Source organism: Phalacrocorax carbo (assembly GCF_963921805.1).
Source record: "Phalacrocorax carbo chromosome W unlocalized genomic scaffold, bPhaCar2.1 SUPER_W_unloc_3, whole genome shotgun sequence".
In the NCBI taxonomy this organism is placed as follows: domain Eukaryota; kingdom Metazoa; phylum Chordata; class Aves; order Suliformes; family Phalacrocoracidae; genus Phalacrocorax; species Phalacrocorax carbo.
Window position 1 is genome coordinate 744,039 of NW_026990254.1, and position 25,610 is coordinate 769,648.

Consider the following 25,610-nt stretch of genomic DNA (forward strand, 5'->3'; position numbering starts at 1 on the left):
TATACCTGATTAGGCTTCAGAGGACTAAGTAGTATGGCCCAGTTGAGCAGACAAACTGCCTTGTCCTTAGCTCATACTATTATAGACTTAACTAAGCTTTTTCTTTCAGCCACTGATTACTTAATGCATCTGGCAACAGTACAACTCATTTTTCCTTGTAAACTCTTACCTTTACACAAGGCTAGGTGGAAATTGGCTGTTCTATTTAAAAGGTACGCTGTTAGGAGGTGCTGAAGCTGGTAGCTCAATAAAGGTAAGGCTACCACAGTGCCATACCCCAAGGTCCAAAGAGTAGTGAGACTGAGCGAGCACATTTCCAATAGGCACACATGCACACAATACATATATGCAAAGCCAGCCACACAGATCAACACTGACAGAAAAATACAGCAGCACTCTCACAAACAGCACCAATGGCCTGTTCCTATTCCTCCCTCTGGCTGATCAGGATGAAAGCCCATTAATGGAAAATACATACATATATACAATTTAGAGGGACAGGCTGCTCATATGTTGCCCAGAGGCGTGCTGGGGACACTGCAGCACAGCTGAAACCTTGCAGAGATGAGCTGGGGGCTCCTGAGGTAGTAGAAGCCAATAAGGAAACTTCCATGAAACACCTCAAGGGAAAAAAAGGGTGTTCCACTAAGAAGGCAACACGGCCCACAGCCTGGATGAAATGCCTCTACACAAATGCACGCAGCATGGGAAACAAACAGGAGTTGGAAAGTAGCATGCTGCTAGAAAGCGATGACCTGATTGCCATTATTGAAACTTGGTGGGATGAATACCATGACTGGAATGTGGCTATTGATGGCTACAGGCTGTTCAGAAGGGTCAGGTGAGGAAGGAGAGGTAGAGGTGTTGCCCTCTACATGAAGAAATAGAGTGTGAAGAGCTGTCCCTGAAGAATAACCACAAGCAGGTGGAAAGCTTGTGAGTAAGAATCAGAGGCAACAAAGGGAACCTTATGGTTGGTGTCTACTACAGGCCGTCTGATCAAGGGGAGCATACTGACAAAACCACCTTCCTCCAGCTCCAGAAGGCTTCAAACTCTCAGGCTCTTGTCCTACTGGGGGACTTCAACCACCCTGACATCTGCTGGAGAAGTAGCACAGCAAGCTGTAGGCAATCCAGGAGATTCCTAGAACGCATTGAGGATAACTTCTTGAGCCAAGTAATAGACAGCCCTACCTGAGGGGATGCAATACTAGACCTGATGGTCACCAATGCAAGTGAGCTCATCGGTGACGTCAAGATTGGAGGCAGCCTAGGCTGCAGTGATCACGCATCGGTGGAGTTCACACTCCTGAGGGACATGGGAATATAGTCAGGACCCTAAATTTTAGGAACGTAGACTTCTAGCTCTTCAAGGAGTTAGTCAGAAGGACCCGCTGGGAAACGGTCCTCAGGGGCAAGGGAACAGAAGAGAGCTGGCAGATCTTTAAGGATGTGTTCCATACAGCACAAGAGCTCTCAGTCCCTGGTTGTAAGAAATTAGGCAAGCAAGGGAAGAGACCAGCATGAATGAGTCAAGACCTGCTGGTCAAACTAAAAGGCAAGAGAGAACTGCACAGGCAGTAGAAGCAGGGACAGGTATCCTGGGAAAAGTATAGGGATGCTGCCCAGTTGTGTAGGGATGCAGTCAGGAGGGCCAAGGTGCAGCTGGAGCTGAATTTGGCAAGGGATGCAAAGAATAACAAGAAGGGCTTCTACAGGTATGTCAACCAGAAAAGGGAAGTTAAAGAAAGTGTACCCCCCTGATGAACAAGAATGGTGACCTAGTATCAACAGATGAGGAGAAGGCTGAGGTATTCAACTTTTTTGCCTCAGTCTTCACTGGCAACCTCTCTCCTCACCCCTCCCAAGTCAATGGACTGCAGGATGGGGACCAAGGGGGGTAAAGCCCCTCCCACTCTAAGGGAAGATCAAGTTTGTGACCACCTGAGGAACCTGGATATACACAAGTCTATGGGACCACTTGCCCTTGTTGAGCCTCTCCAGCTTGTCTAGGTCTCTCTGGATGACATTCCATCCTTCTGGTGTGTCAAAATACTGGCATAAGATCAGGGTACACTCTGCAGCCTGACACCTGGGTAGTAGCATGTTCCTATTGGAGCTCTGTCTGGGAAGCTGTGTCAGTCACAACAGGTGCAGAGTTTAGAGAGGCCATGGCCTTCTGCTGGGTAGATACCATTGCTCCCTGGTTGGGCCCACAGTGTTACAGTGCCCTTCCAAGGAAACCATTTGCCTGCCCTGGTTGCTAGTGCTCCCTAAGGGCTTCTTTTATAGATGTGGGGGCTTGGCCATCTGTTACTTCTGGCCCTGCCCAGGTCTTGTCAGCTGTGTTTTCCTGGTGGGTTCCTCTTCTCCCTGAGCCTTCCCAGGTTCATGAATGCCCCATGTACACTCCTCTAGAGCTTTCTGCTACGCATCGTGCTGTCTCTGTAGCTGCTCACCTCGGTGAGAATAGACCATGTTTTTTGATTGTAAAGTGATGGGTTGTTATTCTCCATTTTGCAACTGTTGCTTATTTTAATTAAAATTTGTAGTCTTTCTTGGGTATATGTTCTGAGTAACAAGTAATTGTGGCTTAATGTCTTCAAGTAAAGAGTGCTTCTTTATTTACCAAGGACACGTTCTCTTTACCTGTATTTATATTGAAGTTTTTCCCTTTGTTGTCTAGTAGTTAAGTGGAATTCAATATTTTTGTGCTTTTCCTGTGAAATACAAACAGGATAGACCCAGTCCTGGATAAGACTGACAAAGGAAGCAATTTAATTAAAATTTTATATGACTGATGTCCTCAAAGTGCTATTCCTGAGGTCTTTTTATAAGTCTAAAGCCTTGCATATCCTGTGTGAGCTGAACGTGAAATTTCCAATGTTTTTTTTCACTTGATCCTAATATTATCTTGATTGTCAATAGTATGTGGGGAAGTCAAATGGAAGAGTCTTTTACTGTTCAGAGAGAAAACAAGTCATTATTTCTGCTTGTTCAAGGCTATTCATTTTTTTGTTTTGGATGTTCAGGTTATCTTATTAGATTTCACACCTGAGTTTTGTGTGTAGTTTTAGAAATTAATCCTACTGTGAGGTGGTATTTGAACCCTAGTGTTATTCAGCACTATTCTCTTTTTCTTGATGTTAAGATGAACATCTGATCTAATCTGATAAATATTTAGTTCCTATTTTCTGTTTATTTTTATTAGCAATTAACCAAATTTTATAGCATAAGAATAAATTATGTTTGGGAAGATGAGAAAAAATATGGAACTATATATATATTTAATATGTTAATATTAAGCATGTTGCATATAAAATGCTTGTGTGATAACTTCTCTGAAATTTTCAGCCATGATAGAGGTGAAAAATGTGGTTACCGTGACATACCAGAATAGTAATTCCAATATGTTAAAGGAAAACAACCTTTTTTTTTAAAAAAAAAAATACATGGGACTGTTATGCATCTCTTGATTCGTCCATAAATTCAAAATTCTTACCTTTAGAAATTGATTGATATTACCAAGAAGGGAATACCATTGAAGATGCCTTTAGGAGTGAGGCTTGATCATCAAAAGGTATAATAACTAAAAAATCTTTAGTTTTGTTGCATTAAAAAGCAAGCACATTTTTGTCCATGAGCAACAAGTTTTTTAACTAGACCTGGTAGCCCCAGTTATTCTGTTTGTGAGGAGAGGGTACGTTAGTATAAATGTCATTATTTGGGCCTGTTTATCAGTCTTCATCTGTATTTGTGTATTGATAATTGATAGTAGAAAACCTGAAAAAAAGTCTTCTTGCTATTCTCTAAGGTAAAATGCATCAAAAACTTTATTTAAAAATAAATCGGCTTATTTATCTTCTGTGGTCATTTGCATAAGGTTGTTGTGGAGAAGATGCAGGAGAACAGTTTCCATTTAATAGGAATTAATTTAAAATGCTCTTAAAATGTCACTAACACGCCATGTAAATCACAACTTCATGAAGAATCTGAATTCTTTTCACAATTTGTTTATTCATTTGCTCTTTTTGTTCCCTGCCTATAACAGAACCCTTCCCGAGTGTGTCTTTCCTCAAAACCTGCGATTAATATGCATGCATCCAGTTCAATTTGGCTTTTTGTTATCTTTCAGTGTGAGTTATGTTTTTAAGGGCCAGAGAAGCAAACTTCTAAAGTTTTAATTAACAAAGTGTATGGGTTAAAAAGAACGGAGCTGAACTTATGAGGCTTTTTTTTTTCCTGATACTTTCCTTTTCTGTTACATTAAAGGATATGAAAGTAGTGTGTTATGCCACCTGCTGTCAGGTTATTAAAATGAAAACATGGTAATTTTGAGTGATATGAAGAAATGCTAGCTTGGAGAGGTGTTGAGAGAATTCTCTCGATGTAATTTAATTTTGTCCTCTGGACATGACATTGCAAATAGTAGTGGTGACTTGTGTTAATACTAGATTTTTATCTGATCATAGAGTTTATGGTTAGGAGATTATCATTGGGATACTTGCAGTTTAAGTGAAAGAAGTTTTCGTGGGCCTTGATAGATGAAAAGATGATGATGATTCCTTTTGTCATTATCTAAATTAACAGTAGAGAGCTGAAATGACACAGAAAATTGCAAAAACCTTTAGAAGATAATTAAGCCTTTTCCTGATACAGGCAGTGTGACTGATTTACAGTGCAAAGATTGAACTTATAAAAGGAAGAAGCTGAAGAGCTGATGCAACATAATTAAGATGTATTCAAATTTCTTCTGTACTTCAAAATAGAAGACCAAAACTTCTGCTCCCAGATATGTATACATTGTGAAAAATGGTTGTGGCATTCTTCAGAATTGAACTATTAGAAAGTGTAAAAATACAAAACCCAGGGAGGGATGGTGTTATGTGGTGGTGGGGTGTGGTTTTGTGTAGCTTCTGGTCTGCTGTGGGCTTTTTCTTTGTTTGCTTGTTTTCACACAACTTCCACATCAACCACTGTACTATTTAACCTCAAGAATGTTTTGAACCAAGCTTACGAACAGGGGAAAAAAGTGATTAAAAAGAATTTATAGCCTAACCAATTATCATTTTGAGTTCTTGACTGGTTTTTATTTTACTTTGAGTTTGACTTTCACTTTGGATGATTATTGCCTTCTTAAAGATATAAATATGTTTAAAATTGAGTCTTATTGTGCATCAGCTACATAAAAGCTTCTCAGCTGAATTCCTTTTGTCGTTGGGGGCGATAGCAACAAATCTATATCATTAAAACAATGTTGTGTTTTGGTTGTCGTTTTCAACCAGTTTTCTTTGTTCACAGGTGTCAGCTGTGATGCATGTTTAAAAGGAAATTTTCGAGGTCGCAGATATAAGTGTTTAATTTGTTACGACTACGATTTGTGTGCAACTTGTTATGAAAGTGGTGCAACAACAACAAGACATACAACTGACCATCCAATGCAGTGCATACTAACAAGAGTAGATTTTGGTAAGTAATAATTTAATTCATATTAGAGCTGTTTGCAGTAGTTAAAAACTTGTATTTTTGTTTCACTACTTCAGAGCTTTTTTCCCCAAATAGCACGCTAAAAATTATAGCAAGTTCCTATCTCTGTGATAAAAAGTTTGTTTTCTCTTTGTGTTAAGTGTTTTGGCACACAGTAAACTTATCAGATATATATCTAGTAGTCTGATAAAAGGGTTACTCCTAAATTAACTTCCAATTCAAAAGGTGTAACAAAACTACATGCACACACACCCCCTTCCCCCAATATGTTGTAGTGAGAGTTGTAGCAGTGAGAGTTTGGGGAAAATGTTGTTTTCTAGTGATGTTGGGGATGTTAATGCAGCAGGGGTGGTAGGCTGTACTGAATGTGGAAGACTGGTGGCAAGGGCTAGGGAGTAATTCTCTTAGTTGCTGTTTTCTTTTCCCTGAGTCATTTCTATCATATCGTATTTAAACATCAGTGTTATAATTCTGGAGATACTTCCATAGCAAATCTTTGCATTAAGATGTTGTCGACATTGGATGCTTATATACACATTATGCTACTTCCTATATGCATTTAAAGCTCAGAACAGCTGCATATACCAATATACAGCTTTCCTTCTCAGAGCTCTCTTTGAGCAGAGAAATATCTCATTCATGTGTAATTCTCAAGTAGATGTTTGCCCTAAGCCTGCCTTGTAATGACTTTGAAATCTATGCTCTGAGAATCCGGAGTTCGGATAGCCAATTTTAAATATATAAATATATTTTTGAAAATGTATATATCACTTAAGTCTCTAGATATTTCTTCTTGGGCTTCAATTTTTTTCTTTTCCTTGTTCATGAGGTGAAAATATTTGTGTAACAGTATATATTAATTAAATGTTCTAGTCACTATTTAAGATATATGGTTGAAACTGATTTGTCCCCTGATGAAAGTTATTCTTGTATATTACATAGAACCATAGAATCATTAAGGTTGGAAAAGACCTCTAGGATCATAAAGTCAAACCATCAATCCAAAACTACCATGTCTCCTAAACCATGCCCTCAAGTGCCACATCTACATGTTTTTTGAACACTTCCAGGGATGGTGACTCTACCACCTCCCTGGGCAGCCTGCTCCAGTGCCTGACCACTCTTTCAGTGAAGAATTTTTTTCCTAACATCCAATCTAAACCTCCTCTGATGCAGCTTGAGGCCATTTCCTCTCGTCCTATCGCTAGTTACTTGGGAGAAGAGACCAACACCCACCTCGCTACAACCTCCTCACGGGTAGTTGTAGAGAGTGATAAAGTATCCCCTCAGCCTCCTCTACTCCAGACTAAACAACACCAGTTCCATCAACCTCTCCTCATAAGACCTGTTCTCCAAACCCTTCACCAGCTTCATTGCCCTTCTCTGGACACTCTCCAGCAACTCAATGTCCCTCTTGTACTGAGGGGCCCAAAACTGAATACACTATTCAAGGTGTAGCCTCACCAGTGCTGAGTACAGGGGCACGGTTGCTTCCCTACTCCTGCTGGCCACACTATTCCTGATACAAGCCAGGATGCTGTTGGCCTTCTTGGCCACCTGGGCACACTGCTGGTTCATATTCAGCCAGCTGTCAACCAACACCCCCAGGTCCTTTTCCTCCAGGCAGCTTTCCAGCCACTCTTCCCCAAGCCTGTAGCGTTCCATGGGGTTGTTGTGACCAAAGTGCAGGACCCGGCACTTGGCCTTGTTAAACCTCATATAATTGTCCTCGGCCCATCAATCCAGCCTGTCCAGGTCCCTCTGCAGAGCCTTCCTATCCTTGAGCAGATCGACACTCCTGCCCAAATTGGTATCATCTGTAAACTTATTGAGGGTGCACTCAATCCCCTCATCCAGATCGTTGATAAAGATATTAAACAAGACTGACCCCAACACTGAGCCCTTGGGAACCCTGCTTGTGACTGTCCACCAACTGGATTTAGCTCCATTCACCACAACTCTCTGGGCTCAGCCATCCAGACAGTTTTTACCCAGCGAAGAGTACACCTGTCTAAGCCATGAGCCGCCAGTTTCTCTAGGAGAGGATACTGTGGGAAACAGTGTCAAAGGCTTTGCTGAAGTATAGGTAGACAACATCCACAGCCTTTTCCTCATCCGCTAGGCGGGTCACCCTGTCATAGAAGGAGATCAGGTTGGTCAGGCAGGACCTGCCTTTCATGAAAGCCATGCTGACTGCACCTGATGCCATGGTTGTCCTGCACTTGCCTGGTGAGCTCACTCAAGATGTATTGCTCCATAATCTTCCCTGGTACTGAGGAATAGGGTTAAATGGCAGCATGGTCATAAACACTAAGTGTTACATGATTCGTAGGGAAGAGAGGACTGATATATGCTTGCTGTGGAGCCAGAAGTTAATGTGCAGTGCTAAAAGTTTGAATGTCATAAAATGGGAAAATTTATTGCAAGTCATTTATCTTTTATAAATTCCTTCTAACCAGTCTTGTGAATGTTCTGTGCATCTAGAAAACATTTTGTTTCTTAGAAACCTCACTATTTTTCTTTGAAAGCCTCTAAGTCAACACACCTTTGGATTAAGGTGTGGTGTTCATAATTTAAAAACCCCACGAGGGATACATGTGGACATGTGCTGGGAGATGGAGATGGTATGCAGGATGATGTCCCAGTTGTTGAAGAGGTGGCAGTCACTGACCTGCTCCTTCACCTAGATGTTCACAAGTCCATGGGGCCAGATGGGATCCACCCGAGGATACTGAGGGAGCTGGCAGAGGAGCTCGCCAAGCCACTCTCCATCATTTATCAGCAGTCCTGGTCAACCAGGGAGGTCCCAGGTGACTGGAAACTAGCGAATGTGATGCCCCTCTACAAGAAGGGTCGGAAAGAGGATCTGGGGAACTACAGGCCTGTCAGCCTGACCTCTGTGCCGGGAAAGGTCATGGAGCAGATCATCTTGAATGCCATTACGCGGCATGTGTTTGACAACCAGGGGATGGGGCTCAGCCAGCATGGGTTTATGAAAGGGAGGTCCTGCTTCACTAACCTGGTCTCCTTCTATGATAAGGTGACCTGCTTAGTGGATGAGGGGAAGGCTGTGAACATTGTCTACTTGGACTTTAGTAAGGCCTTTGACACTGTCTCCCACAGCATTATCCTGGAGAAGCTGGCTGCTCACGGCTTGGACAAGTGCACTCTGTGCTGGGTTAAAATCTGGCTGGACGGCCGAGCCCAGAGAGTGGTAGTGAATGGAGTCAAATCCAGTTGGCAGCCGGTCACGAGTGGTGTTCCCCAAGGCTCAGTGTTGGGGCCAGCCCTGTTCAATATCTTCATTGATGCTCTGGATGAGGGGATTGAGTGCACCCTGAGTAAGTTTGCAGATGACACCCAGCTGGGTGGAAGTGTCAATCTGCTGGAGGGCAGGAAGGCCCTACAGAGGGACCTGGACAGGCTGGATTGATGGGCCGGGGCCAGCGGTATGAGATTCAACAAGGCTAAGCGCCGGGTCCTGCACTTGGGTCATAACAACCCCATGCAATGCTACAGGCTTGGGGAGGAGTGGCTGGAGAGCTGCCTGGAGGAAAAGGACCTGGGGGTGTTGGTTGACAGTCGCCTGAACATGAGCCAGCAGTGTGCCCAGGTGGCCAAGAAGGCCAACAGCATCCTGGCTTGTATCAGGAATAGTGTGGCCAGCAGGAGTAGGGAAGCAACCGTGCCCCTTTACTCGGCACTGGTGAGGCTACACCTTGAATAGTGTGTTCACTTTTGGGCCCCTCAGTACAAGAGGGACATAGAGTTGCTGGAGAGTGTCCAGAGAAGGGCAACGAAGCTGGTGAAGGGTCTAGAGAACAAGTCTTATGAGGAGTGGCTGAGGGAGCTGGTGTTGTTTAGTCTGGAGTAGAGGAGGCTGAGGGGGGGACCTTATCACTCTCTACAACTACCTGTGAGGAGGTTGTAGCGAGGCGGGGGTCGGTCTCTTCTCCCTAGTAACAACCAATAGGACGAGAGGAAATGGCCTCAAGCTGTGCCAGGGGAAGTTTAGATTGGATATTAGGGAAAAACTTCTTCACTGAAAAGAGTGGTTGTCAAACATTGGAACAGGCTGCCCAGGGAGGTGGTGGAGTCTCCATCCCTGGAGGTATTGAAAAGAAGGGTAGACGTGGTGATTGAGGATATGGTTTAGTGGTGGACTTGGCAGTGATAGGTTAGCGGTTGGACTTGATGATCTTATGGGTCTTTTCCAACCTTAATGATTCTATGATTCTAAGTAGAGGCTCATATAAACAGGGGGCATTCCCCAAGCAACTGACCCTGGACCTACTGATTGGAAGAGACAGCAAGGGGCAGAATCTGTACCTGGCAGTATAGATTTAAGCAGGTGAAAACAATCAGCCCAGATGATTGCAGCAGACCAGTATATATATTCCCAGCAGGACATGCACATAGTGTGTGGCAGCATGGTGACCACCTGGCAAAAAAGCAGTGCCCCCTGCTTTTCCTGAGCTTCTAGCACCTAGTAGAACCAGTGCAGCCGTACAGACAAAGCTACTGTTCAAGCATGCAACCACCCAGGTTTCTGGCTGTGGGATGTGTGAAGGGATATTCCTGGAGGTAGGAAGTGATTGCAAGCAAGAGTGTGGGAGGTGTGACCAGATTGATGAACTGCTCTGCTTTGTGGCTGAGCTGCAGGAGGAGGTGAGCAGACTGAGGAGTATTTGAGAGTCAGAGGGGGAGATCAATCAGTGGAGCTGTACTCTGCCATCTATGATGCATAGAGGCCAACTCAGTGTGGCCACTACAGAGACAGGTCCAGGATCTGCTTTGTGCCAGGAGGAAGGCAGTGTTACAAGGGATAAGGAGGGGTGGAAGAAGGTTATAGCACAGAGCTGTAAGAGAAACCTCTCCTTACTCTCTAAGATACCCTTACAGAACAGTTATGAGGCCCTGGGTAAGGTAGATGAAGCACATAATGAGAAAGAGCAGGAACCTGTGCAAGCAGTCTTGCCAAGATCAGAGAGACAAACCCCTTGCAACAAAACCTGCATTAAGACCAGCACCAAGAAGAAACAACAGCAAGTTATGGCTATTGGTGATTCCCTCCTGTGCAGAATGGAAGCATCAGTTTGCAGACCAGACCCTCTTTTCAGGAAAGTTGCCTCCCTGGGGCCCAAATTAGTGATGTCACTACAAGACTTAAGAGCTTAGTACAACCTTCAGACTACTATCCATTCCTGCTCTTTCATGTGGGTACAAATGATGTCGCAACAAAAAGTCTGAGGTCAATCAAGAGAGACTTCAGGGCCCTGGGAAGAATGCTAAAAAATTTGGGAGCACAGGTAGTATTTTCCTCAGTCCTCTCAGTATTGGGGGGAGACCTCGGAAGAAACAGGTGAGCCCAGGATATCAACACCTGGCTCCAGGACTGGTGCCTCTGCCAAAACTTTGGGATTTTAAACCATGGGAAGAGCCTTTGAGGTACAAGGTATGTTGGGGCCTGACAGGATCCACCTGTCCTGATGGGGAAAACAGGTCTTTGGGTGTAAGATGGTGGGGCTGATCAAGAGAGCTTTAAACTAGAATTGATGGGGGAAGGGGATACCAACAGGATTGCAGTAGGTAAGCCAAGGGTTGGCATGGCATTGCCTGAGGGTGGCAATCCTAGTAGGAACATTTACACTGCTCCTGGGAGCATGGAGTGCTCAGGAGCATATCTGAAATGCTTGTACACCAATGCATGCAGTAGGAGAAACAAACAAGATAAACTGGAAGCGCTGATCAGCTCCCAGAGCTACAATATCATTGGTATTAGTTAGACTTGGTGGAATGAGTCCCATGACTGGAGTGCTGAATGGAGGGCTACAGGCTGTTCAGGAGGGATAGGCAGGGCAGGCGAGGTGGAGGTGTTGCACTATAGGTGTTCCACCTTTTAGAAGCATAGGAGCAGGCAATTCCAGTGTGCCAAAAGTCAAGCAAGTGGGGCAGAAGACCAGCTTGGCTGAACAGGGAACCCCTCGTGGAGCTCAAGAGGAAAAAGAAATTGTACAATCTCCGGAAGCAAGGTCAGGCTTTGCAGGAAGATTGCAAAGCTGTGGTTCGTATATGCAGGGAGAAGGCACAGAAGGCCAAAGCTCAATTAGACTTGAAACAGGTCAGTGTTGTTTCAGATAACAGGAAGGGCTTTTTAAAGTATGCTAATAGCAAGAAGAGGTCTAAAGAAAACATTGGACCAATACTTGTTGAAGATGGTCACCTGACTAATAGGGATTATGAAAAAGTGGAGGCATTCAATGCATTTTTTGCCTCAGTGTTTAATAATACTGATAGGGCTTGGGCTGCCCAGTCCCCTGAGTCAGAGGACCACCAGTGCAGGAACAGTGACTTTCCATTTGTGGATGCTGAAATTGTAAGGGGCCAACTGTATCAGCTGAATGTTCATAAGTCCATGGGACCTGATGGGTTTCATCCCAGAGTACTGAAGGAGCTAGTGGATGTTATGGCAGGATCCCTCTCAGTTAGACTCCCAAGACCTTTTGTAGATGGGGAGGTCCCTGCTGACTGGAAGGTAGCCAATGGTATTCCACTTTACAAGAAGGGTATGAGGGAAGACCCAGGGAATTACAGACATCCCCTCCTGGCTGCTTGTGCACCTGGCAGAGCATGGGAAAGCTAAAAAAGTCCATGGCTAGTATAAGCACTACTTAGCAACAACTAAAACATCAGTGTATTATCAACACTATTTTTATACTAAATCCAAAGCACAGCACTATGCCAGCTGCAGTGAAAAAAATTAACTCTATCCCAGCTAAAACCATGACAGTCTAGTTTGGAGAAAAGGAGGCTGAGGGGAGACCTTATTGCTCTACAGCTTCCTAAGGAAGGGAAGTGGAGAGGGAGATGCTGATTTCTTCTCCCTGATATCCAGTGACAGCATGCATGGGAATGGTTCAAAGCTGTGCCAGGGGAGATTTAGACTTGATGAAGGGAGAGCAGTGGATGTTGTTTACCTTGACTTCAGTAAGGCTTTTGACGCTGTCTCCCATAGCATCCTCATAGGTAAGGTTAGGAAGCGTGGGTTAGATGAGAGGACAGTGAGGTGGATTGAGAACTGGCTGAACAACAGAGCTCATAGGGTTGTGATCAACAGGGCAGAGTCTGGTTAGAGGCCCGTAACTAGTGGTGTTCCCCAGGGGTCTGTGCTGGGTCCAGTCCTGTTCGATATATTCATCAATGACCTGGATGATGGGACAGAGTGTAACCTCAGCAAGTTTGCTGATGATACAAAACTGGGAGGAGTGGCTGATACACCAGAAGGCTGTGCTGCCATCCAACGAGACCTGGACAGGCTGGAGAGCTGGGCCTAGGGGAACCTGATGAAATTTGACAAGAGCAAGTGTAGAATCCTGCACCTGGGGAGGAACAACGCCATGCGACAGTACAGGTTGGGGGTTGACCTGCTGGAAAGCGGCTCTGCTGAGAAGGACCTGGGAGTGCTGGTGGACAGCAAGTTGACCCCGAGCCAGCGCTGTGCCCTTGTGGCCAAGAAGGCCAACGGTATTCTGGGCTGCATTAAAAGGTATGTGGCCAGTAGGTAGAGGGAGGTTATCCTCCCCCTCTACTCTGCCCTAGTGAGGCCACATTTGGAGTACTGTGTCCAGTTCTGGGCCCCCTAGTTCAATAAGGATAGGGATCTACTGGAGAGAGTCCAGCGAAGAGCTACCGAGATGATCAGGGGGCTGGAGCATCTCCCTTATGAGGAAAGGCTGAGAGACCTGGGTTTGATCAGCCTGGACAAGAGAAGACTGAGGGGGGATCTCATCAATGTTTGGAAATATCTGAAGGGTGAGTGTCAGGAGGATGGGGCCAGACTCTTTTCAGTGGTGTTGGGCAGGACAAGGGGTAGTGGGCATGAGTTGGAACACAGGAAGTTCCACCTGAACGTGAGGAAAAACTTCTTTCCTGTGAGGGTGACAGAGCAGTGGAACAGGCTGCCCAGAGAGGTTGTGGAGTCTCCTTCCCTGGAGGCATTCAGAACCTGCCTGGATGTGGTCCTGTGCCCCCTGCTCTAGGTGTACCTGCTCAAGCAGGGGGGTTGGACAAGATGATATCCAGAGGTCCCTTCCAACCCTAACTATTCTGTGATTAGGAAGCACTTCCTTACCGAGAGGCTGGTCAAACACTCAAACAGGCTTCCTAGAGAGGTGGTCGATGCCCCGTGCCTGTCAGTGTTTAAGAGGCATTTGAACAATGCCGTTAATAACATGTTTTAACTTTTGATCAGCCCTGAACCAGTCAGGCAGTTGGATTAGATCGTTGTAGGTTCCTTCCAACTGAAATAGTTTATTCTATTCTGTTCTAATTCTTCATGAAGAATCAAGGCAGGAAGGTGGAAGAAACTTTGCAGTGAACTAGGGAGGGGGGCTGATCTGAAAGATTTTTGGCACTACTTCCAAGTTGTTTGGTTTCTTTGGAGTATAGGAGACATTTCTGTTTCTATACCTTCTTTAAGTAAGAAGAATTAAAAATATGTTCTTGCTTTTACATGTGGCTTAATACTTGAACATTGTTCCCTTAGAACCAGTGTTAGTAAGAAGAGAAAAAAATGCTGAAGGTCGGTCCTTCAACAAGTCTTTCTATTAAACATGGAACAGCATGAGAGGAGGGGAAAGCATGTCACTGTGTTCTGAACCACAAGAAGAGCTAATGGCAGAGAACACCAAAGTACAAGTCACCTTGTTGATTTATGCAGCAGAGTAAATGTCCTGTTTAGGAGGGGGAGAGTGAGAGTGGCTTGGTGGGTACTCAGCAGCCAGCCAAGGTCAACTTGCCACACCCAGTCAATTATTATAGTGCTTAGGAGCCTTAAAATGCTGTGAAATATATACTAATGAGAGGTTCCTGGAGAAGCCTTAGTCGTGGCCTTGCATTTCCAGAACTTGGACTACTATAGGAACTCATGCAAGACTCTTGGAAATTAATAAGAAGCACTGGTGACTTCCAGCTACACCCATGTTTGTGTTTATGAGCCTAGTTGACTTACTACTTCTGTAAGTCAATGCACAATCTAGTATCTTTTCTGAATGAGGAAGGTGGAATTCTGAATGGTGACAGTTGTATCTTCAGTTCCTAGAGTGATGCTGGGAAAAGATGCTTGTTAGATGAAATGCTGAATGGGTGCAAACGTTGGTATGCTATCATAGCAAAGGATAGAACAGCATTGCAGTAGGTGTACTTCAAGAATAGGGATGTGCATATCTAGTAGTCACTGTAGAAATTATACTTTTTGCTAGAACAGCATAGAAGTTCAGAGCAGACTTCCCAGTTATGGTGTCCCTGAAAAAGAATTACTGGCAATGAGCCACAAAGTCTATGTTCTAAGCTGTTGGGATGCTTTATGATTTGTATTACGTGGCAGCATGTTGTTTCCTCACTATCCCTGCCATTTTTCAAGGAGTTAGACTAGGCAAAGAAAGTAATACGATTTTCCTGAAAAACTGTATTAGAGAACTTAGATTGTGTTACTTCTGTTTAAGTCCCCAGTATAAGTTCAGCTCAGGTGCTTATAGGGTACAAGATCAAAATCCTTCAGCTACCTTTTACAAAAACATGAGCTGCTTACATGAAGTTAAGCTAAAGAATACAAAGTCTGAGATCTGGATAGATTGACTAGAGTTCAGCTTGAGGCTTTACCAGTCTTAAACTATTAGAAGATGATCCATTTAGTCTTGCATGTCTTGCAAAGTCAAGTAGTGATAGCTGTGTTGGCAGTGTGTCGTGGTTTAGCCGGCAGCTCAGCCCCACACAGTCGCTCGCTCACTCCCCCACCGGTAGATGGGGGAGAGAATCAGAAGGGTAACGCTCGTGGGTTGGGATAAGAAAAGTTTAATAATTAAAAGTAAAAGAAACAACAACAGAAATGCAATGTAAAGGAGAACAACGAGAGGCGCAAAACACTGGGGAGGGGGGAGGGGAACGAACTGCCAAAACAAACCGCACGTGATGCAGCCGCCTGCCGACCCGACGCCATGCCGCTCCGAGCCGCAAACTGCCCCCCCTTAATGTACTGGTCATGGTGTCACATGGTATGGAATGAACATGCCATTGGCCAGTCGGGGTCAGCTGCCCCCACCATGGCCCTGCCCCTCCCAGTCCCCCACCACGCGGCAGAGGGCGGGAAGCTGGAAAGGTACCCGATTCCCCCACAGTGAGGAGAATTAACCCCTTCTCAGCCAGAACCAGCACACAGTGTTAGGTGTTAACAACTGGGCATCAAATCCTTTGTAATCTGCATCATCACCTGTGTGCGTTCATGGCTTTGGTATGTGGTATCACCAACAGAATGTCCAGCTACTGCTGGATGAATTAACTGAATTTCTGCCATGGGATCTCTGTCAGACCCAGCAGAGTGTTTCTGTTTGTCAAGGAGCTAGCACAGCAAGCACTATTTAGCTCTGTAGCTGAACACTGAGAAACCGATGAATTTGTATGAAGAAAAACAGGTAATGTGCTGTTTCTTGCTACTGGACATGGCTATACTCTGAGATATTTCAAAAAGGTTGAAGTATTGATGCGCTATATGGAAGCAATTAGCAACTTTTTCCATATTCTGCTAAGCTTATGTTTTACTATAGCAGATGTGGCTCTTATGCTGCATTTTTATCGAAAAGGGAGGTTTCTGTGAGAAAGTTCTAAATAAGGTGAATAGAAATTCTACTTGTTGGGATTAGTTCACTCTATTCAGTAAAGCAGGACAAAAAATGGTGATTGACAAAGTGTTAGAGTCTATATGAAAGATGTAGCTATGTTATTATATGTCTTAATCTGAATGTTTACAAGGAGTGTGTGTGGGGAGATAAAAAGAGGTATGCATTGTTTCTTTATGCTTTTGGCAGGGTACGTAGCCAGTGGGCTTGGGAAACTTTTTAGCTAGAAAATGTGAAGCAAAATGGAAGATGCAGTATCTTTAAGGGTAATACTATTCTGATTAACAAAGCTTATTGATCAATGTTAAAGTACCACCTTAAAAAAAAAAAAGGGGGGGGGGAAGTGGGGGGGGCAAAAAGCTTGTCAGCATTCAGTTTCTTCACACTAATATTTGAATTAAAAAGTTGAAGTCAGCATATTAATTGTATGATGTCAATATTTTTAGTTTACATATATTGAAATTAAATTGCACTTGTATGAAAATAAGTGTTATTAAAATTCCTCTGTCTTCTGTGTACCTTCTTAAAGTAATATGTCTCCTTGGTCTACAAGGACAAACCATTACGTTTACTTCTGAATCGGCTCCTTGAAGTATTGGTTTTGTCTGAGGAATGCTAATGTATTTCTGAATGAGTGCTAGATTTGCAACTGAAGAGAAGAACATGCTAGCTCTGTGCTTAATGAAGCAAAATTGTTCTTCCCCATTGAGATTGTCAGATGTCCTAAAACCACTTCCTTTAGGAAACACTATAGTTTCCAAATACCCTTAGGCTTGAAATCTACATTAGCATGCCATCAGGTCTCCTTTAGAGAGTGTTCTGAGCCTAAGCATCATCTTAGTGCTCTTCCTCTATAAGCAGTGAAGGAAACTTTTCCTGGAGTGAGGCAATTCAGTATGAATTTAGCATGGTTTGTTAAATTTTGATGATCAGTTTGGCTCATGTTAATTTCTAAATTAGCAGCTTAAGAGAGGCTGCTGCTCCGGTGGTCAAGAAGTGCTGAAGTATTGAAACTGGTACATAACATCTCGTTCCTTTTGCTTCACTAAAATTTCCCCTCATTGTTAAACACTGGTTCAGCTATGGCACCAATATCAACATATGGAGTGCTGGGGTTGTTGAGGCATTTTAAATTACAATATTTAACATAGATTTATTGTGAGTAAGTCTGTGAGAGCACGGTGTATCTATGGTGGTATTATCTGTAGTACAAGCTCACCTATAGTAAAAACAAGGATGGGTGAAAAGTGATGGTTTGGCAGCACCATTAGACTTTGTTCTTCCTGCATATTAGAAAGTTATATTGTTAGTGAAAATTGTGTAGTCAGTTCTTTTGGAAGTTGAGTTACTGAACAACTTTATAATGTTGGCACGTGCACTTTGTGCAGAATTTAAATGTTTATTTTTATTAAATAATGAATTTGACAGTAATTACATGCACATAGGTGTGTATATATAAAGAGGTTATATAAATAAAATAATGAGCTATGCTGCTTGAAAATAACTCCTCCTAAAACATCGTCTTTTTCCAGATTTGTATTATGGTGGAGAAGCTTTCTCTGTAGAGCAGCCACAATCCTTTACTTGTCCTTATTGTGGAAAGATGGGTTATATGGAAACATCTCTTCAAGAACATGTTGCTTCTGAGCACGCAGAAACATCAACAGAGGTGGTAAGCTGCTTCAGCATTGTTTTTCAATTACAATGAAAGTCTATGAAAATTTCCAGGAAATTAGTTTGGGTTTGTTTTGGTTTTTTCCTTCTCTTTTTTTTCTTGAAGTATGTGTTCATTTAAATGCTGACTAGGAAGGCATGTACCATACATACAAACCATGCTGGTGTTTTCGCTCTTGAGTCCTTGAGCTACCAACTCAAAGATCCTACATTTGCCTACAACATAACCTTTACCTCTCTACACACTTTCTCACAGCTTTTTCTCAGCGTTCTTGAGTCAGGGTTATGGAGCTGAGTCCTTGGATGCTTGGTACGCAGGCCACTAAATCCTAGTATACAGAGAGGGTTAAACCCTTTTAAAAATAAATAGCTTTTAAATATATTGACTTTTTAATAAAGCAGACCTTGCTGTTTCCCTTGACCCACTACCACTTGATTTTCCTGATGAATTCAACAACAGTAATTGGTGTAGAGTAATTATACACTGTACAATAGACTACTGGAACAATTATTTTTGCTTCTGTCTTTGTCAGTAAGCATTTGATGTGGTTTAGCCTGAGTCAGCAACTAAGCACCACACAGCTTCTCGTTGACTCCACCCACCCCAGTGGGATGGGGAGAGAATCAGAAGAGCAAAAGCAAGAAAACTCATGGGTTGAGATAAGAACAGTTTAATGATGAAAATAAAATAGTAATAATGGTGATGATGATGATGATATAATGAAAAGGAAAATAATGAGGGAGAAATGAAACCGGGGGGGGGGGTGGGGGGTGGGAACAACAACTCATGATGATACTGGCAGTGCCTGAGCCGTGATCCCTGCTTCCCCTGGCCAACTCCCCCCAGTTAATGTACTGGGCGTGATGTCATAGGGTATGGAATATCCCTTTGGTCAGTTTGGGTCAGCTGTCCTGGCTGTGCCCCCTCCCCTCCCGGCTTCTTGTGTACCCAGAAGAGCATGGGAAGCTAAAGTCCTTAATTGGTGTAAGCACTACTTAGCAACAACTAAAACATCAGTGTGTTATCAATATAATCTCATCCTAAGTCCAAAATGCAGCACTATACCAGCTATACCAGTTCCTTCTTCATGAATTTGGGAGATTACTACTATAATACCATTGATATGACACACAGCAACCATAGGAGTGATGACATACAACATAATATAGCAATTAACAGCATACCATTCAGTTCATTGGCTATTCTCACCCAAGATCAAATCCCCTTGAGGTATATACCAGACTCCTCCATCCTCCTGCAGCACCCACCAAGAGCACCCAGGTCCTCAAGCAAAAGCATGAATGGGTTTGCCTTTCCCTGAGACAGGAATAAGCCAGACTGTTTTCCCCAGCACATTTTTTACGTGCACTACAGGGACTTTATCCCCTTCCACAGTATGTAGGATTTCTGACTGGGCAGGGCCAGCTCGATTGGCAGATAGCCACATGGTTAGTCAACACAAGGGTTTTGCTAAATGTGTATCCCAGTGCTTGAATGTTCCACCCCCCATTGCTCTCAGTGGAGTTTTTAACAGTCCATTGTACCGTGCAATTTTCCCAGAGGCTGGTGCATGATAAGGGATGTGATACACCCACTCAATACTGTGCTCTTTGGCCAAGGTGTCTATGAGGTTATTTTGCAAATGAGTCCTGTTGTCTGACTCAATTCTCTCTGAGGTGCCATGTCGCCACAGGACTTGTTTTTTGAGACCCAGGATAGTGTTCCGGGCAGTGGCACAGGGCACGGGATAAGTTTCCAACCAGCTGGTGGTTGCTTTCACCATTGTAAGCACATGGTGCTTCTCTTGGCGGGTTTGTGGGAATGTGATATAGTCAATTTGCCAGGCCTCCCCATATTTATATTTCAGCCATCGTCCCCCATACCACAGAGGCTTTACCCGCTTCGCTTGCTTGATTGCAGCGCATGTTTCACATTCATGGATAACCTGTGCAATAGCGTCCATGGTCAAGTCCACCTCTCGATCACGAGCCCACCGGTATGTTGCATTTCTCCCCTGATGGCCTGAGGTGTCATGGGCCCACCGAGCTAGAAACAATGGACCCTTGTGTTGCCAGTCCAGATCCACCTCAGCCACTTCAATCTTGGCAGCCTGATCTACCTGCTGGTTGTTTCAATGTTCTTCAGTGGCCCAGCTCTTGGGGACGTGAGCATCCACATGACGTACCTTTACAACCAGGTTCTCTACCCGGGCAGCAATATCTTGCCACAATGTGGCAGCCCAGATGGGTTTGCCTCTGCGCTGCCAGTTGCTTTGCTTCCGCTGCTGCAGCCACCCCCACAGGGCATTTGCCACCATCCAGGAGTCAGTATAGAGATAGAGCACTGGCCACTTTTCCTATTCAGCAATGTCAGAGATAAAGGCCATCCAGCTGGCCTTTACCTCTGCAAACTGGCTCGATTCACCTTCTCCTTCAGCAGTTTCTGCTACTTGTCGTATAGGACTCCATACAGCAGCCTTCCATCTCTGATCATTTCCCACAAGATGACAGGACCCATCAGTGAATGGAGAATATTGCTTCTGGCAGTTGATTATACAGTGGGGCCTCTTCGGTGCACATCACCCCCTTCTTTGGCAGTACTCTAAAGTTTTGGCCTTCTGGCCAGTCCATAATCACTTCCAAGATTTCTGGGCGACTGGGGTTTCCTACTTGAGCCTGTTGGGTGATCAGTGCAACCCATTTACTCCACGTAGCATCAGTTGTATGGTGTGTAGAGGGGACATTTCCTTTGAACATCCAGCCCAGCACTGGCAGTCGGGGTGCAAGGAGGAGCTGTGCTTCAGTACCAACCACTTCTGAAGCAGCTCGAACCCCTTCATATGCTGCCAATATCTCTTTTTCAGTTGGAGTATAGCAGGCTTCGGACCCTCTGTATCCCCGACTCCAAAACCCTAGGGGTCGACCCCGGGTCTCCCCATGTGCTTTCTGCCAGAGGCTCCAGGTAGGGCCATTCTCCCCGGCTGCAGTGTAGAGCACATTTTTTTACATCTTGTCCTGCCCAGACTGGCCCAAGGGCTACTGCATGAACTATTTCCTGTTTAATCCATTCAAAGGCTTGTTGTTGCTCTGGGCCCCATTTGAAATCATTCTTTTTCCGGGTCACTTGATAGAGAGGGCTTAAGATCAGACTGTAATGCGGAATATGCATTTTCCAGAAACCCACAACGCCCAAGAAAGCTTGTGTTTCCTTTTTGCTGGTTGGTGGAGACATGGCTGCTATTTTGTTGATCACATCCATTGGAATCTGACGACGACCATCTTGCCATTTGATTCCGAAGAATTGGATCTCCTGTCTGGGTCCCTTCACGTTAGTTTTGTTTTATGGCAAAACCAGCTTTCAGAAGGATTGGGACTATTTTCTCTCCTTTCTCAAAAACTTCTTCCGCTGTGTTGCCCCACACAATGATGTCATCAATGTATTGAAGGTGTTCTGGAGCTTCTCCCTGTTCCAGTACAGTCTGAATCAGTCCATGGCAAATGGTAGGACTGTGTTTCCACCCCTTGGGCAGTTGATTCCAGGTGTACTGGACGCCCCGCCAAGTGAAAGCAAACTGTGGCCTGCACTCTGCTGCCAGAGGGATGGAGAAGAATTCATTAGCGATGTCAATTGTAGCATACCACTTGGCTGCCTTTGACTCCAGTTTGTACTGAAGTTCTAGCATGTCTGGCAGAGCAGCACTCAACAGTGGAGTGACTTCATTCAGGCCATGATAGTCTACTGTTACCCTCCACTCTCCATTAGGCTTCCGCACTGGCCATATGGGACTGTTAAAGGGTGAGTGGGTCTTACTGATCGTCCCTTGGCTCTCCAGTCAACAAATGAGCTCATGGATGGGGATCAGAGAGTCTCAGTTGGTGCGATATTGCTGCCGGTGCACTGTTGTGGTGGCAATTGGCACCTGTTGTTCTTTGACCTTCAGCAACCCCACAACAGAAGGGTCCTTCGAGAGGCCAGGCAAGGTAGACAGCTGTTTAGTTTCCTCCATTTTCAAGGCAGCTACACCAAAAGCTCACCTGTAACCTTTTGGGTCCTTGAAATACCCTCTCCTGAGATAGTCTATGCCAAGGATGCATGGAGCCTCTGGGCCAGTCACAATGGGGTGCTTTTGCCACTCATTCCTGGTCAGGCTCACCTCGGCCTCCAATACATTTAGCTCTTGGGATCCCCCTGTCACTCCAGCGATACTGATGGGTTCTGCCCCTGTTTATTTTGATGGCATTAGGGTGCACTGTGCACCGGTGTCCAATAGAGCCTTGTACTCCTGTGGGTCTGATGTGCCAGGCCGTCAGATCCACACAGTCCAGTAAACCTGGTTGTCCCTTTCCTCCATTTGCCTGGACGCAGGGCCCTTCTAGTCCTGATCGTAGCGTTCGCAAGTCTGCTCTTCTAAATGCAAATCAGAAGTCTCTTTTTTAAGGTTGGAAATAAAATCAGCGCTTCTACTCCTCTGTCTGCGGAACTGCCCAGTGGTAATTGGAGCAGCACCTTTCTTGGAAGATCTCCCGAGTGATTTTTTTTTTTTTTTTTCCTTATAACTCATGTACCCGTGATTCTAAGGTTGAAGTAGATTTTCCATTCTACTTCCTCATGTCCCTTCCGTGGTCGCGTGGGTAAAACCATAGGGTGTCCCGTGTTGTGTATCTTCTCTCTTGTGCAGAAGGACGCTTGCTCCTAATTGCTGAGATACTGGTCTGTACAGGTGAGGAGTAGGACATATCTTCTTTAAGTTGCTGGACCTTCCAGGACAATTTCTCCACAGCCGAGACAAGGGAGGAAGAAATATTTGTTTCATAATCCTGGAGTCTGTCAGTCATATCCCCTACCGTTGGTGCTTCGTTATCTTCCCAGGCCATTGCTGCCAATGAGTTTGCATACCATGATGGTGCACACCGTCCAAGCTTCCGCCGCATGGGTCATGTGCACTGGCCTTCATCTGGATCTTTGAATGACTGTTGATCGTCCAGGTCACCATAAATCCCCTCAAGCACAGCTAATTCCCTTAGATACTGGATGCCTTTCTCCTTGGTTGTCCATTTTCCTGGGCGATATGTAACATCATCTTTGAAGGGATACCTTTCCTTCACTCCAGACAGGAGTCGCCTCCAAAGGCTGAGGGCTTGTGTCCCTTTTCCAATGGCTTTGTTAATGCCCCCTTCCCTAGAAAGGGATCCCAGTTGTTTGGCTTCTTTTCCTTCCAGTTCCAGGCTACTGGCCCCATTATCCCAGCATCTGAGGAGCCAGGTGACAATGTGTTCGCCTAGACCATGGCTGAAATCTTTTTGCATATATCACAGCTCACTCAAGGATAGGCATCAGGTAGTTTCCATCTCTTGTACAGGTTCCTCCTCTTCCTCTCTTCGTGATGACCCTTGTCTTCCATCATCTCTTTCTGAACAAGTTGTGTTCTGAAACAAGTTTTGTTCTGAACAAATTGTGTTCCGAGATTTCTTCTTCTGTATAGGGCCGGTTGATACTGGCACAAGTTAACTTTCTGGTTCAACTGCAGCACCTGTCATGGGGGTTGGAGTGGCCATAGTGCTTGTCGCATTCCTTTTCTTTGTATCTTTAGATCCAGAAACTTTCTCTTCCTGTTTGCTATTTGATGTTCTTAATCTGCTTATTAACCTTGGACAAAACCAAAACAATATTCCCAAGCAGTACCAATAGAAGTATCTTCACTACCCAAGGTTGTTCAATATGCTGAAAAGTTGTTGTAATGAAGGAGGAGACATCATAGAAGAAGGTATCTGAGGTGCCATTCTGTATTTCCTCCATAAAAATCCTGTCAGAGGAGGAGGTATAATTGCTCATTTTCTCCATGAGGTAGCACCCGAAGTACAGTAACAGCTTTAATACAAAACCCAAATAGCAAGTTAAGCTCAAGGCCAGTGTTTTAATAACAGATCTCCTAGGCAAAACATCTCTAATCACTGCAAAGCACAGCAGACTACAAAAACCAACACCAGTCTTTAACATGTGCAGCAAAAACAAGAGCATGGTGCAGATTGGATAAACTAATATTGAGAACACAGTCGATGGTATGACCAGCAACTGTTATTATCTCAAACCCTTCTTGCCCTGTGTTGGGTGCCAAAAAGGAATGTCGTGGTTTAGCCCCCATTAACAACTAAGCACCACGCAGCCACTCGCTCGCTCCCCCCACCCCTGTGGAATGGGGTAGAGGATCGGAAGAGCAGAAGCAAGGAAACTCATGTTTTGAGATAAGAACAGTTTAATAATTAAAATGGTAATAGTAATAATGGTAATGATGATGATAATATTATGAAAAGGAAAATAATGAGAGAGAGAAATGAAATGGGGGGGTGGGAACAGGGGGGGAAAAAACCAAAACAAAGTGTATGGGAAGCTGAAAAAGTCTTTGACTACTTAGCAACAACTAAAACATCAGTGTGTGATCAATATTATTTTCATACTATGTCCAAAATACAGTGCTATACTAGGTATGGTGAAGAAAATTAACTCTATCCCAGCCAAAACCATTATCTCCTGAAGTTTTTATATCTAGATGTTACTGTTCCTTGTGCCAGAAGGTCTGAACTTTTTCTGAAATGTGAGGTGATGTCTTTGCTGTTTAAACAATAAAATAATAAGTAACTTGGATTTTGATACTAGTAGAAATGGTTTGTTCTCAACATTCATTATAATGTTGAGAAACTACATGTACTGCTTAGTGTTCAGACTGCTTTCTTTTTAGAAAAGTCTGTAGCCCTGCATTTAGATTTCTCTTTATGGTACAGGGGTATGTTTTGTATTTATTTTTAACGCCCAGTTCACTAATTCAACAGTTATGTGTGTTAGCAATCCTAGGTTTAATTCTTGACCAAGAAGTTTGGGTGTCTTCCCAGCAGTGGGGGATATATTCATGTTTGTGTGTGAATACTGTTTATACCTGAGGAATATGTGATTATAGAAGGACATTCAGGGAATTGTTGTCTAGATATTTTTGCTGTAGATTCCTGTAAAAAATGTGCATGCTTGAAGAAAACTGTTAAAATCTTAAGTTGTGGAGAAATGACTTGTGATTTTGGACTTCTTTGTTCTGACCTCTAAGCTCTCTTCACTTCTTTAGAAATTATGTGGGTGAAGGAGAATCTCTCTCCTTAGAGCCTGCTAAGGGCATTATGAGAAGGAGTAGTAGAGGAGGTAAAATTGGTCAACCTGTTCTGAGACTCAAAGGTGTTCTGGACTTTCTGAAGAACATATGGAATAATGGTGTATATTTCTTTATTTTCAGAATTAAAGCCTCACTAATTAATATTTCTCCATTAAATGATCACGAATAATGGTCAGCAATACAGGGCAAATGCAGATGGATGTGCTGGCATTATGATGATTTTTACTCTTGCTATTGGGTTTCAGTAGAGTGGAATGATTAATAAATAAACCACAGCATTCAGGTAGAAGTTCTTTTAGGGTTGCAGCTCTGAAAATTGTAAGAAATGCCATCAGATATAATTTTTCAATCAAGTTTCAGAATGAAGACAGTAGTTTTCTGCTACCCAATCTCACTTAGCAGATTCATTGTGTATTTAGAAAGGCAGAAACTAGACTGAAGTGAAAGGACCAGGTAGGGGTGGGTTGACCTTAGCTGGCTGTCATATGCCCACCAAGCTACTCTCTCTCACCTCCCTCCCCAGAAACAGGATGGGTAGAAAATATGGAAAAAAAAGCTCATGGGTCAAGATAAGGACTGGGACATTACTTACCAATTACCATCATGGGCAAAACAGAGT

General features: G+C 44.0%; 1 protein-coding gene across 3 annotated transcripts in view; it reads left to right on the forward strand.

The window, feature by feature from the left end:
- The window catches only part of LOC135310855 (E3 ubiquitin-protein ligase KCMF1-like), a 55,124-nt gene that overhangs the window by 12,895 nt on the left and 16,619 nt on the right, over positions 1-25,610 (forward strand). Inside the window, exons 2-4 of one of the 3 annotated variants that reach the window (XM_064439917.1) lie at positions 3,509-3,580; positions 5,302-5,469; positions 17,693-17,832. In XM_064439917.1, coding sequence (XP_064295987.1) covers positions 5,439-5,469; positions 17,693-17,832 — 171 coding nt within the window. In that variant the 5' untranslated portion in view covers positions 3,509-3,580; positions 5,302-5,438. The remainder of the gene's footprint in view (positions 1-3,508; positions 3,581-5,301; positions 5,470-17,692; positions 17,833-25,610) is intronic. The other 2 variants (XM_064439916.1, XM_064439914.1) reach the window with 2 other exon arrangements.